General features: G+C 42.7%; 1 protein-coding gene across 5 annotated transcripts in view; it reads left to right on the top strand.

The window, feature by feature from the left end:
- The window catches only part of prima1 (proline rich membrane anchor 1), a 223,142-nt gene that overhangs the window by 67,309 nt on the left and 142,041 nt on the right, over nt 1–13,792 (top strand). The window contains exon 4 of one of the 5 annotated variants that reach the window (XM_073039158.1): nt 6,392–6,875. The exons of 3 other annotated variants lie outside the window; for them this stretch is intronic. In XM_073039158.1, the coding sequence (XP_072895259.1) occupies nt 6,392–6,491 (100 nt within the window). In that variant the 3' untranslated portion in view covers nt 6,492–6,875. Of the gene's footprint in view, nt 1–3,859; nt 4,528–6,391; nt 6,876–13,792 lie in introns of those variants that run through there. One more of the 5 variants, XM_073039162.1, reaches the window with a different exon arrangement.

Below are 13,792 nucleotides of genomic sequence, written 5' to 3'. Positions count from 1 at the left end.
ACATAAGAACATAAGAAATAGGAGCAGGAGTAGGCCATCCGGCCCATCAGGAGGTAAAGGTAAAGGGCTGGAGAAGAAGGAATCTGATAGGAGAGGAGAGTGGACCGTAGGAGAAAAGGAAGGATGCGAGACACCAGACAGAAGTGACAGGCAGGTGAGGAGAAGAGAAGAGGAAAGAGAGGGGCCAAAGGACCAGTCTTAATGAAGGGTCTTGGCCAAAATGTTGACTGTTTATTAATTTCTATAGATGCTGCCTGACCCAGAACTGGTGGGCACTATGGGAAAGTAATTTCTGGATTGCTGCCTGTGCCAGTGAGGGTAGAAACTGGATGATCTGGCAGATAAATGTGTGGCTGAGAAGCTGGTGCAGGGGGCAGGGCTTCGGGTTCTTGGATCATCGGGATCTCTTCTGGGGGAGGTATGACCTGCACCTGAACCTGAAGGGAATCCAATACTCTTGTGGGCAGGTTTGTTCGAGCTGTTGGGGAGGGTTTAAACTAATTTGGCAAGGCGATGGGAACTGGAATGAAGGGACTCGGGATAAGATGGATAGTAAAAAAAGCAAAGATAGCATGCAGTCAAACAGTCAGAAAGGGCAGGCAGATGATAGAGCAAAATTGCAGCCAGCAGGGTGAGTATCAGTGTATTAGGGATACAGAATCAACAAGGGTAGAAAATACAGTATCAAAGTGTTACATCTCAATGCATGGAGTATAAGAAATAAGGTGAATGATCTTGTTGCACTTTTACAGATTGTCAGGTATAATGTGGCCATCACTGGGTCATGGCTGCAGGATAGTTGTAGTTAGGAGCTGAATGTACAAGGTTACACATTGCATCAAAGGGATAGAAAGGTAGACAGCAGGGTTGGCTGGTAAAGACTGGCATCAAATCAGTAGAAAGGTGTGACATAGGATCTGAAGATATTGAATCCTTGTGGGATGTTAAGCAACTGCAGGGGTAAAAGGACGTTGATGGCAGTTATATACAGGCCTCCCAACAGTGTCTGGGAGGTGGACCACGGATTACAACAGGAAATAGAAAAGGCATGTCAAAAGGGCAATGTTATGGTAGTCAAGGGAGATTTCAACATGCAGGTCAATTGGGAAAATCAGGTTGATAATGCATCTCGAGAGAGTGAGTTTGTTGAATGCCGATGAGATGGCTTTTTAGAGCAGTGTATCTTTGAGCCTACTAGGGGATCAGCTATACTGGATTGGGTGTTATGTAATGAATCAGAGGTGATTGGGGAGCTTAAGATAAAAGAACCCTTAGGAGGCAGTAATCACAGTATGATTGATTGAGTTCAACTTGAAAACTGATCGGGAGAAAGTAAAGTCTGATGTAGCAGTATTTCAGTGGAGTAAGGGAAATTACAGTGGTATGAGAGAGGAGTTGGCCAAAGTAAATTGTATATCAATGATTTAGATGATGGAATAGATGGCTTTGTTGCCAAATTTGCAGATGATACAAAGATTGGTGGAGGGGCAGGTAGTGTTTAGGAAGTAGAGAGAATACAGAAGAACTTACAAAGATTAGGAGAATGGCAAGAATGTGACAAATGAAATACAATATTAGAAAATGCACGGTCATGCACTTAGGTCATAGAAATAAATGTGCAGAATATTTTCTAACTGGGGAGAAAATCTAAAAATCTGAGATGCAAAGAGACTTGAGAGTCCCTGTGCAGAACACCCTAAAGGTTAACTTGCAGGTCGAGTCGGTGGTGAGGAAGGTAAATGCAATGTTTGCATTCATTTCAAGAGGCCTAGAATACAAGAGCAGGGATGTGATGCTGAGGCTTTATAAGGCACTGGTGAGGCCTCACCTTGAGTATTGTGAACAGTTTTGGGCTCCTCATCTTAGAGGAGATGTGTTGGCATTGGAGTGGGTTTAGAGAAGGTTCACAAGGATGATCTTTGGAATTAAAGGGTTATCAGAAGGAGCATTTGATGGCTCTGGGGCTGTAGTTGTTGGAATTTAGAAGGATGAGGGGGGGGGACCTGATTGAAACCTTTCAAACGTTGAAAGGCTTAGACAGAGTAGATGTGGAAAGGATGGTTCCTATGGTGGGGGAGTCTAGGTCAAGAGGGCACAGCCTCAGGATAAAGGGTATCCATTTAAAACAGATATGCTGACAAATTTCTTCATCCAGAGAGTGGTGAATTTGTGGAATTTGTTACCATAGGCAGCAGTGGAAGCCGGGTCATTGGTTGTATTTAAAGCAGAGATAGGTTCTCAATTGGACATGACATCAAAGGTTACGGGGAGAAGGATGGGGAATGGAGCTGAAGAGGGGAAAAGAAAAGGATCAGCCATGATTGAATGTTGGAGCAGACTCAATGAGCCCAATGGCCTAATTCTGCTGCTATGTCTTATGGTCAAAGAGGAGAAAGGAAATCAAGGTAATTAATTTGATGATGAAGTAGAGAGCTGGACTCAAGTAGAGCATAAGTTAAAGAGTGTTGGAGATAATAAGACAATAAGACACAGGTGTAGAATTTGGCCATTCAGCCCATCGAATCTGCCCTGCCATTCCATCATAGCAGTCTTATTTTCCCTCTTAACCCTATTCTTCTCCTGCCTTCTTTCTGTGACCTATGATGCCCTGACTAATCAAGAACCTATCAACCTCTGCTTTAAATATACTTAATGAATTGGTTGGCCTGCACAGCTGTCTGTGTCAATGAATTCCAGATATTAACCAACCCTTGGCTAAAGAAATTCCTCTTCATCTCTGTTCCAAATGGATGTCCCTCTATTCTAAGGCTGTACCTTCTGGTCCTAGATTCTCCCACTATAGGAAACATCCTGTCCACATCCACTCTATCCAGGCCTTTCAATATTTGATAGGTTTCAACGAGAACCCCTTCATTCTTCTAAGCTCCAGCAAGTCCAGGCCCAAAGCCATCAAATACTCCTCATACTTTCATTCCCTAAATTATTTTCATTAGCCACCACTGGAACTTCTAATGCCAGCACATCTTTTCTTCCATAATGTGCCCAATACGAGCAATGGGATCAACATGCACGAAACAGCGCACCCTAATGCCTTCACCATTATTTTGGGGGATTTTAACCAGGCCAGTCTGAAAAAAAATCACTAAGCAATTAGCACATACAGATCACTTGCAATACCAGAGGTAACAACACACTGGACCACTGTTACACCACCATCAAGAATGCCTACCGTGCTATTCCACGCCCTCACTTCGGGGAGTCTGATCACCTGGCTGTACTTCTACTCCCTGAGTATAGGCAGAGAATGAAGACTGCAGCACCAGTAGTGCGGACCAGGAAGGTTTGGACAAGGGAAGCACAGGAGCGCCTACAGGACTGCTTTGAATCAGTGGACTGGACTGTATTCAGGGATTCATCTTTGAATCTGGATGAGTATGCTGCAGTTGTTCCCAACTTCATTAAAACCTGTGTGAATGACTGGGTGTCTACAAAGACTCACTGAACGTTCCCAAACCAAAAGCCATGGATGAACCAGGAGCTACTTCATCTGCTGAAGGCTAAATCTGTGGTATTCAAGTCTGGTGACCCAGGTCTGTACTAGAAAACCAGGTATGATTTGCGGAGGGCTATTTCAAGGGCGAAGAGACAATTTCAAATGAGGTTGGAGGCAACATCGGATGCACAACAACTTTGGCAAGTTTGCAAAACATAACTTCCTATAAAACAAAACCCAATAGCATGAATGGCAGTGATGTTTCACTATCAGATGAACTCAACATCTTCTATGCACGCTTTAAAAGGAAGAATACAACTACAGCTGTGAAGATTCCTGCTGCACCAGATCTCTGTCTCATTGACTGATGTTAGGCTGTCTTTAAAGAGAGTGAACCTTCGTAAGGTGGAAGGTTCCGATGGAGTACCGGGTAAGGCTCTGAAAACCTGTGCCAACCAACTGGCGGGAGTATTCAAGAACATTTTCAACCTCTCACTGCTACAGGTGGAAGTTCCTTCAAAAAGGCAACAATTATACCAGTGCCTAAGAAGAATAATGTAAACTGCCTTAATGACTATCGCCCAGTAGCACTCACATCTACACTGATGAAATGCTTTGAGAGGTTGGTCATGACTAGACTGAACTCCTGCCTCAGCAAGGACCTGGACCCATTGCAATTTGCCTATCACCACAATAGGTCAATGGCAGATGCAATCTCAATGGCTCTTCACACGGCTTTAGACCATCTGGAGAACATAAACACCTACGTCAGGATGCTGTTTATCGACTATAGTTTAGCATTTAATACCATCATTCCCACAATCCTGATTGAGAAGTTGCAGAACCTGGGCCTCTGTGTCTCTCTCTGTAATTGGATCCTCCGGCTTCCTAACCAGAAGACCACAGTCTGTGAGGACTGGTGATAATATCTCCTCCTCACTGACAATCAACACTGGCCTTTTTCTCACTATTACCATCCGGAAGGAGGTACAGAAGCCTGAAAGAACACATTTAGCGATTCAGGAACAGCTTCTTCCCCTCTGCTATCCAATTCCTAAATGGACATTGAACCCTTGCACACTATCTCACTTTTAATGTATAGTATTTCTGTTTTTTGCATGAATTTTAATCTATTCAATATACATATACTGTTATTTACTGATTTATTTATTTATTCATTTTCTTCTATATTATGTATTGCATTGAACTGCTGCTGCTAAATTAACAAATTTCACGTCACATGCTGGTGATAATAAACCTGATTCCGATTCTGATTCGAAACTGCTCACAATACAGCAAGTGTGGTTTTATAAAGCCTCAGCTTTACATCCTTGGAGCACCATATGGGGGAGATGAGGTAAGAGGATGTGCAGGTTGTCCTTGGTAGGCACTTGAGTCTGAATAGACACTTTGGGCCACTGGGCCTATTTCTGTGCAGTGTAACTGAGCTGTAAGAGTCAGGATGTTGTATTACAACTTTACAAAGCATTACTAGGCTGCTCCCAGGGTACAATGTGCTGATCTGTCGTCGTGCTGTAGGGTGACTGCAATGGAAAATGCAGATAAGGTTTACCAGAATTTTGTTTGGTTTGGAGGAAAGCTGGTTAGTTCTGGGAAGAGGTTGGATTGGCTGGGCTTGTTTTCCACAGAATAAAGGCGGCTGAGGGATGACCTAATAGATCATGTGATTTTTCAATAATAATATTAGTCATCATCATAATCATAATCATAATCAAAGACCAACAAATTCATGATGATAAATGCAGAAAATGCCAAGTGAAACCAGAAACAGTCAAATACATTCCAGGATTCTACAATCAGATTCCTACAAATTATAATACAACTGATCCATTATTACAGATAGGACAGCCATAGTCACCATCTGCATATCATAATAGAAGATAAACAAGCTAGAACAAATAGATAGAGCCATTCTGAACATGCGTAACATCCATAAATTAATAAATGAAAAACACTAGAAACATGCTGAATTAAAAGAGGAAATTGAAAGACTATGGAACATGAACAGGGTATTCATTGTCTCAATAGTAATTTCTACAACTGATGACATCCCAAAGTCACTACACATAGCATTAAACAACTAGGCCTACACAGCAATATTTATATAAATCTCCAGAAAGCCACAATACTAAACATTACTAGAATAGTTTGAAAGTTCCTAGCAATTGAGAAATGAGTGTGCTTGGCTGTGTCTGTACCTTAGAATTAAAAAAAATAAAATCTAATAATAATAATTTATTTATAGAGCACTTTTCATTTAGAAGATATAGTTCAAAGTGCTTTGCAATGGGTTAAAGTGCAAGCAGGGAAATAAAACACATGTGAGACTGATGAATACCCTGCCTCCACTGAGGTCTCATAACCAGGAGAGCGAGCTATTGACTGGTTAATGAGCTATGCACTTTGCATGGTATTTTATTAACTGATTTGCGGTAATATTTTGCTCTATGTGCTATGTGTGTGATGTGTGTTTTGTTGGTACACTGTGTCCGGAGGAACGTTGTTTCATTCGGTTGTATGTATGTACAATCAGATGACAATAAACTTGAACTTGGACCTAAAGTAGCCACATTAACTACTTGCCAGGGTGAAGGAGTGTTGGTGGTTTGCAAAAGCCTAATTAGTGTGGATATCATGTCATTTTGTTTGTGACAAAATTTGTTAAACTGACTATTTTAGACATTTCTACAGCTTTAGATGCCGAAGCAAAAGTTAAAAAATTGTGAATGCTTTCCTCAATTAATCAAAGCTTAGCTTAACTTTCTTTTTCTAAAACAGTGGAAGATTTTGTTGTGCAAAATGTATCCCTTCCCTAAAGTATTAAGTTCACATGATTAACAAGTACTGACAGTTAACACATTTTCTTTCTGTTCTGTTTTTCCTTGCGTTTAACCACCCTTCCTGCACCGGAATCAGGAAGCCCATGAGGAAAGAAGAAAATGGGACAGGCGGAGCGGAATATGCAATGACTTCCCAAAACAACAAAATGGCAGACAGAAACAGTGTACTCATTTAAAATAGCAAACAGAAACATTTAACCTTAAAAAGGAAGCACCGTCCCACAGTTATTGTTTCAAGACAGGAGTCTGCTTAGTTTGAAATGCACATTACACACATGGAAAGTTTGAAAGCATCCCGCAAGGACAAGGATCAGGAACTTATTTCGAACAAAAATGAACACACATACTCAGAGCAGAGAAGCAGACTTCCCTTTGGCCAAGTTGACTGTGAGGACAAAGCTGCCAATCAAAGTAAGAGACAAGACCTTACAAAAGGCATAATTACTACTTATAGTCCCCATTGAAAGCAACAATATCAAGATGTTTCAATACCCAGCTGAATTTTAACTCGTTCTTTCAAATATTCTATAATCTCCAAAATAAATGCTATTCAGCCAGAATCAGAAGTGTTGATGTTAAAGTCTTTACATGCATGAACTTGGTATCATGGGAACAAAACAGAAGAAGATCACTTCATAATCCAATGAACCAACTGAGAGCATGGTTGTCCATCGCACCATGTACACTTGCCGTTTGATTCACTATGCAATCCCCTTCATGAAGCCTCTCATCCAAGTGTACTGATCCATCCAAAACACATAGCCGGTTACATTTTGCGAATGACTTTACAAATAGGTGCTTTTTTTTATTCTTTGTTGGCATGTCATAATTTAATTGATGAAGCCTTTTCTACACTGGCAAGTCTGAAGTTGTTTTAAATCACAATAAAGAGTTTTATCAAAATTACAAATTAGTAAAATACTATTTTTCCCTTAAAGACCAGGCCATGGGCTTTATTCTTCAATGTGTTTATTTTCTATATAATAAATACGAAATAAATGAATTATTAAACCATATGGTCTAAGGCTTTCTCTGAATCAGAATCAGGTTTGATATCACTGGCATTTTCTCAGCAGTGGAAAGCACGAGGCTCTGATTCACAGGCATCTGTCTGAGTTATCCCGGCTCCTGCTCTGGCTGCTGACTGCTTGCCCTCAGTACCTCTCTGCAGGCACATCCACCTCTAAGCTACATGGATGAGAGTTAATCTTCATCACCACCGTGCTCTTCCTCTACGACACGTCATCAGAGTCAGGTTTAATATCATTGGCAAATTATCATAAAATTTGTTGTTTTGTGGCAGCAGTACATTGCAATACATAATAAGAAAAATATATAAATTACAATGAGAAATATATATAATTAAATTATAGTGCAAAAAGAGAGGAAAATACTGAGATAGTGTTCCTGGGTTCATTGTCCATTCAGAAACCTGATGGTGGAGGGGAAGAAGCTGTTCCTGAAAGAGCTCATTGATGGTAGCATTGAGAAGAGGGCATCCTTCTCAATAACGAGGTGACGAGGGTCCTTCAGGATGGTTGCCACCTTTTTGAGGCATCACCTTTCGAAGATGCCCTCGATGCTGGGGAGACTAGTGCCCATGATCCAGTTTGCAACTTTCTACAGCTGTTTCTGATCCTGTGCAGTTGCCCCTCCGACCATACCAGACAGTGGCCTGTCCCCCCGATACCAGACAATGGCCCCTCCCCCATACTGGACAGTGGCCCTTCCCCCATACCAGACAGTGGCCCCTCCCCCCGATACCAGACAATGGCCCCTCCCCCACACCAGACAGTGGCCCCTCCCCCATACTGGACAGTGGCCTCTCCCCTCCATACAAGACAGTGGCCTCCCCCCCCCCCCGATACCAGACAGTGGCCCTTCCCCCACACCAGACAGTGGCCCCTCCCCCATACTGGACAGTGGCCCTTCCCCCATACCAGACAGTGGCCCCTCCCCCGATACCAGACAATGGCCCCTCCCCCACACCAGACAGTGGCCCCTCCCCCATACTGGACAGTGGCCTCTCCCCTCGATACCAGACAGTGGCCCCTCCCCCATACTGGACAGTGGCCTCTCCCCTCCATACCAGACAGTGGCCTCTCCCCCTAATACCAGACAGTGGCCCCTCCCCCATACTGGACAGTGGCCTCTCCCCCCAATACCAGACAGTGGCCCCTCCCCCCGATACCAGACAGTGGCCTCTCCCCCTGATACCAGACAGTGGCCCCTCCCCCATACTGGACAGTGGCCTCTCCCCTCCATACAAGACAGTGGCCTCTCCCCCCTCCCAATACCAGACAGTGGCCTCTCCCCCGATACCAGACAGTGGCCCCTCCCCCATACCAGACAGTGGCCTCTCCCCCCAATACCAGACAGTGGCCCCTCCCCCATACTGGACAGTGGCCTATCCCCTCCATACAAGACAGTGGCCTCTCCCCCCCCCCCGATACCAGACAGTGGCCTCTCCCCTCCATACAAGACAGTGGCCTCTCCTCCCCCCCCCCCGATACCAGACAGTGGCCCTTCCCCCACACCAGACAGTGGCCCCTCCCCCATACTGGACAGTGGCCTCTCCCCTCCATACAAGACAGTGGCCCCTCCCCCCGATACCAGACAGTGCCCCTCCGACCATACCAGACAGTGGCCTCTCCCCTCGATACCAGACAGTGGGCCCTCCCCCCGATACCAGACAGTGGCCCTTCCCCCACACCAGACAGTGGCCCCTCCCCCCAACTGGACAGTGGCCTCTCCCCTCCATACAAGACAGTGGCCCCTCCCCACAATACCAGACAGTGGCCCCTCCCTCTGTACCACAGTGGCCCCTCCCCATACCAGACAGTGAAAATAACTTAAAATACTTAAAACCAACCACTTAAAATACTCCAGTCCCGTCCCCCCCGCAATTCATTCAAGTAAATCAGTAGCTGATCCTCTCAGGGTTACTTTCCCAATTTCTATGTGCAGCTAGTTAGCTAGTCAAAGGCTTAAGGTCTTTGCATAGAAGATACCCGATCTCTAAGCATGGGAGAAGCTTGGTTGAGAATCACAAAGTTTCAGCACATCCCCCACAGTCCAAGTTTGCTGACCACTTCCCCTGAAACAATTCCCTCCCGTTCGCAACTCTCCGACCAGAGAAGCAGCCTCTCAGTACACATCATGTCAGTTTCTCATCCTGTGTTTTTCGATGGAATCACCGCTGATTTGTTTGAACTCAATGAGAATGTGTCAGTCTTTCTCTGGCTATCCTCATGGAACAACCCACATCCCAGAAATGAATCTTGTCGATCTCTTCTGGACTGGTATCAGGCAGGAATGTCCTTTCTTCAGAGTAGACTCAGTACTCCCTATCATTTCATCTAAATCAATAATGCTAACTGAACATGGCAGGGGACTCAGTGCTGAGTGCCGGTTCACTAACCAGCTCAATAATCGCTTGCCAGTCTGAACGTTACTGTTCACCAATTATTTTATAACATTTTATTAACATCAGTTGTCATAGAAGGCTACAGCACAAAAACAGGCCCTTTGGCCCATCTAGGCTGTGCCAAACCATTGATTTGCCTTGTCCCATTGACCTGCAGCTGGACAGGTGTGTTATCATTTCAAATTTCTTGTGACATTCATAGCTCCCCTATTAATCTGCCCTGTCACATCATTATAAAGAATCATTAGACTTATCAGACCTGGTTAATTTCAGTAAAACATTGGCCTCTGTCTAATTTGATTTCTTTATAACAATGTCCTCATTAGTAGTTGAAGGTTCAAGTGAATTTATTATCAAAATACACATGCAACCTGAAGTTCATTTTCTTGCAGGGATTCACAGTAAGTATGATGAAATGTACTAGAATCTTTGATAAAACCACACACAAGACAATAGTCAGTTGGCATTGCAAGTTGCAGCCAGTGGATTTCCAGTTGCTTATCATCTCTCTCACTTCTTTCATGAATGCATTTTTCCTCCTCCTCAGCCGGTGAGAATGTGTGAGAACCTTTGAACACCATTAATGCTGCCACAGTAACCTCCCGTGGAACGCCACAATTTCAGGCCATTAGATTCAAAGCATTTTTAAAAACTTTTAATCTTCTAACTTTTCCAATTGCTCTGAAGTTTTCCGTCTGGTTGGAATCCTGTTTGCCCAATATTACTGGTAAATTTCCTGCATTTTCTATACAAGGCATACATTTGTTGGAAGGCCTTAAAAATGTCCTCACTTCATTTAGCAATGTCTCTTCTAGGATCTCACAATTATGTTCACAGTTTATGTAGTTTTACTTTTCTATATCACTATAATGCCATTTCCATCTTGCTCTCCAGTGGTTAGTCAATCATTTATTGAATTCTTTAAAATCTTCAAGTTAGTTCATTCTCTTGTTATAGTTTGGAGCCTTTTAATATCAGATTCACAATGGAGTGATCACCTTTCCTACAGAATTCATTTGCACTCAGTGGATGGTCATTAAGAATTAGAAACATAGAAAACAATACAGGCCCTTTGGCCCATGATGCTGTGCTGAACATGTTCTTACCTTAAAAATGACCTAGGGTTACCCATAGCCCTCTATTTTCCTAAGCTCCATGTACCTATCTGAAAGTCTCTTAAAAGACCGTATCTTATCCGCCTCTACCACTGTCACCGGCAGCCCATTCCACACACTCACCTCTCTCTGCCTAAAAAACTTACCCTTGACATCTCCTCTGTACCTGCTTCCAAGCACCTTAAAACTGTGTGCTCTTGTGCTAGCCATTTCAGCCCTGGGAAAAAGCCTCTGACTATCCACACGATCAATGCCTCTCATCATCTTATGCACCTTTCATCCTCCATCGCTCCAAGGGAAAAAGGCTGAGTTCACTCAACCTATTCTCATAAGGCATGCTCCCCAATCCAGGCAACATCCTTGTAAATCTCCTCTGCACCCTTTCTATGGTTTCCAAATCCTTCCTGTAGTGAGGCGACCAGAACTGAGCACAGTACTCCAAGTGGGGTCTGACCAGGGTCCTATATAGCTGCAAAAATTGTGTGGTATTTCTTTAAGGGTTTGCTATTGTTCATTTACAGGAAACTATTTTCCCAATACATCTTAACCAGCTTGCAGCTCATATCTTTTTCCCTTCCCTTTCTCCCACAATCCACTCTCCTTGCCTATTAGATACCTTTAACCCAGGCTCTTTGCCTTTCCCACCCACCTGGCTTCACCTATCATCTACTTCTAACTTGTTCTCCTGCCCCCTCCCATAACTTTTTTATTCTGGTGCTTTATTCCCTTCCCAGTACTGGGGGAGAGTCTCGACCCAAAATGATGACTGTTTGTTAATGTCCAAAGATGCTGTCTGTCTTGCTAAGTTCCTGCAGCATTTTGGATGTGTTGCTCTGGTGTTTTCAAAACTTCCCTTCTGTAAAGCACCCACGTCCCAACCAAGCACTATCTGCCTGCCTAACTAACCACAGTACCTGCACAAACCTCTCCCCCATTCTAGTCCAATATTGAGGAGATATCTCAGCCTGAAAGGTTGACTGTTTATTCATTTTCATCATTGCTGCCTGACCTGCTGAGTCCCTCCAGCATATCACTCTGAATTTCCAGCATTTGCAAAATCTCTTGTGTGTATTTTTTTATTTCCATTTTTGGTTTTTGTCTGTTTTCAAATCAACATCAAGTTCACTCTTATTCTGATCAACTTCTTCCAGAAAACCCTCGATGATGAAATCACTAAACCAATCGACATCTCAAAGTTCGGCTCCAGTCATGTTGCAAATGTAAACTTCTCCAGTTTGAATCTATGTGAACAACGTATGTCTGTCCCACCTTCAACATATTTGTATAATCTTTGTGATAAACTATTGAAAAAGATTAACAGAATGATGTATGTGATCAATGCAGTACTCCACCCTTCTTGGGGGAATTTTCTCTCACATTGGTCTGGCACAGTACTGTTGGCTGAAGAGCTGTACAGTTCTAATGTATTTTATGTTGAGATTATTCCTCCCCAGTGGCTCTGTATCATCAGTTATCAGAACTAACCACAAAGTCTGGCCCATGTGTTGCTGCCAACAGATCTTCTGTTTTGTTAAATGCTACTAAACTAGGACAAACTTACAATCACACGCTGCTTGTCATTACACAAAGTGTACCTTTACTCTACTCCCTTCACCTTCCATTTTATAGGCAGAAATTAGGGGCTGTATGGTAGAAATTAGGGGCCGTATGGTAAATATTAGGGGGCTGTACAGTAGAGTAGTAGTTGGCCAGAGTTCAATTCCTGCTGCTCTCTGTGAGGAGTTTGAATGTTCTTCCCGTGACTCTGTAGGTTTCCTCTGGTTGTTCTGGTTTCCTCCCACATTCCAAAGAAGGTATATGGGTACTAGGTTAATTGGACACATAGGTGTAATTGGGCAGAATAGTTTTGTTGATCCACAAAGGTCGATTACAGTTCTAAATTTAAAATTATATGAAACTTTACTCTAATGCAAATCCTCACTGCCCCCCCTTTTTTTAAATATAGCTAAGAACCACCCCGATCTCCATCACAGATTATCAAATGTCCTCAGACACTGGAATACGTTATGAAGACAATAAAATCTGCAGGTGCTGGAAATCCAGAGCAACTCACACACAATGCTGAAGGAACTCAGCAGGTCAGGCAGCATCTATGGAAATGAATTAAACAGCTGATGTTTTGGGCTGAGACCTTTCAGAACTCTGGTGTATCTGGAGTGGGTCCCAAATGATTCATTCTCAATTTCTCCCAACCCCTCCCTCTCCACCTCTCTCAACCTCTCTTCAGTCTTAGCTCTGCGGTTCTGGAAATTGAATTCCCCAAAACACCCTTCAAGCCACTAATTCGATTTTTTTTCCTTGTTCATTGTCTGTATGTGTCAGATAACAATCTATATGTTAGACTCGAGGCTCAGTATTTTAATTTTGATTCTGATATTCTTTCATAGAATGATATTCTCTTCTTTCAATGTACTGTACTAAATTGTTGAACTTTGCACATAATCGTTATGTAATGAATATTATTAGTAGAACAGGTTCAATACAATTATTCTGAATGATAAACTTCATCCACCTTTTTCTAAAGCCTTGTATTGTTTGATTTGCCTTTTTTTCATTTAGTAGAACATTCTAAATAAAGAGTTTCAATTAACTTTAGTTTCTGCCATTTTAATCTAATTGTACGGTTTTCAAATGAATTATTGTTGAGTTTCTTTACTAAGGTAACTGATGTGTTCTTTTTCTACACATGCATTTCTACCTTTGACTTCAAAGGCAAATGGAGTCCAGTGTAAAAAAGGCTTTAATTTATTCAATATGCATCTGAGTGTAGCATTTTGTTAAACTGAAACCATATTCCACTTGTTTTCTGTTCGAATGAAGTACAAAGTGACTTTCAATGATGTACTGATTAGTAGGTTAATTGGTCATTGTAAATTGTCCAGTGATTAGGCGAGGGTTAAATCAGGGGTTGTTA

Source organism: Hemitrygon akajei, chromosome 3 (assembly GCF_048418815.1).
Source record: "Hemitrygon akajei chromosome 3, sHemAka1.3, whole genome shotgun sequence".
NCBI lineage: Eukaryota > Metazoa > Chordata > Chondrichthyes > Myliobatiformes > Dasyatidae > Hemitrygon > Hemitrygon akajei.
This window is presented reverse-complemented; position numbering and strand designations above follow the sequence as displayed.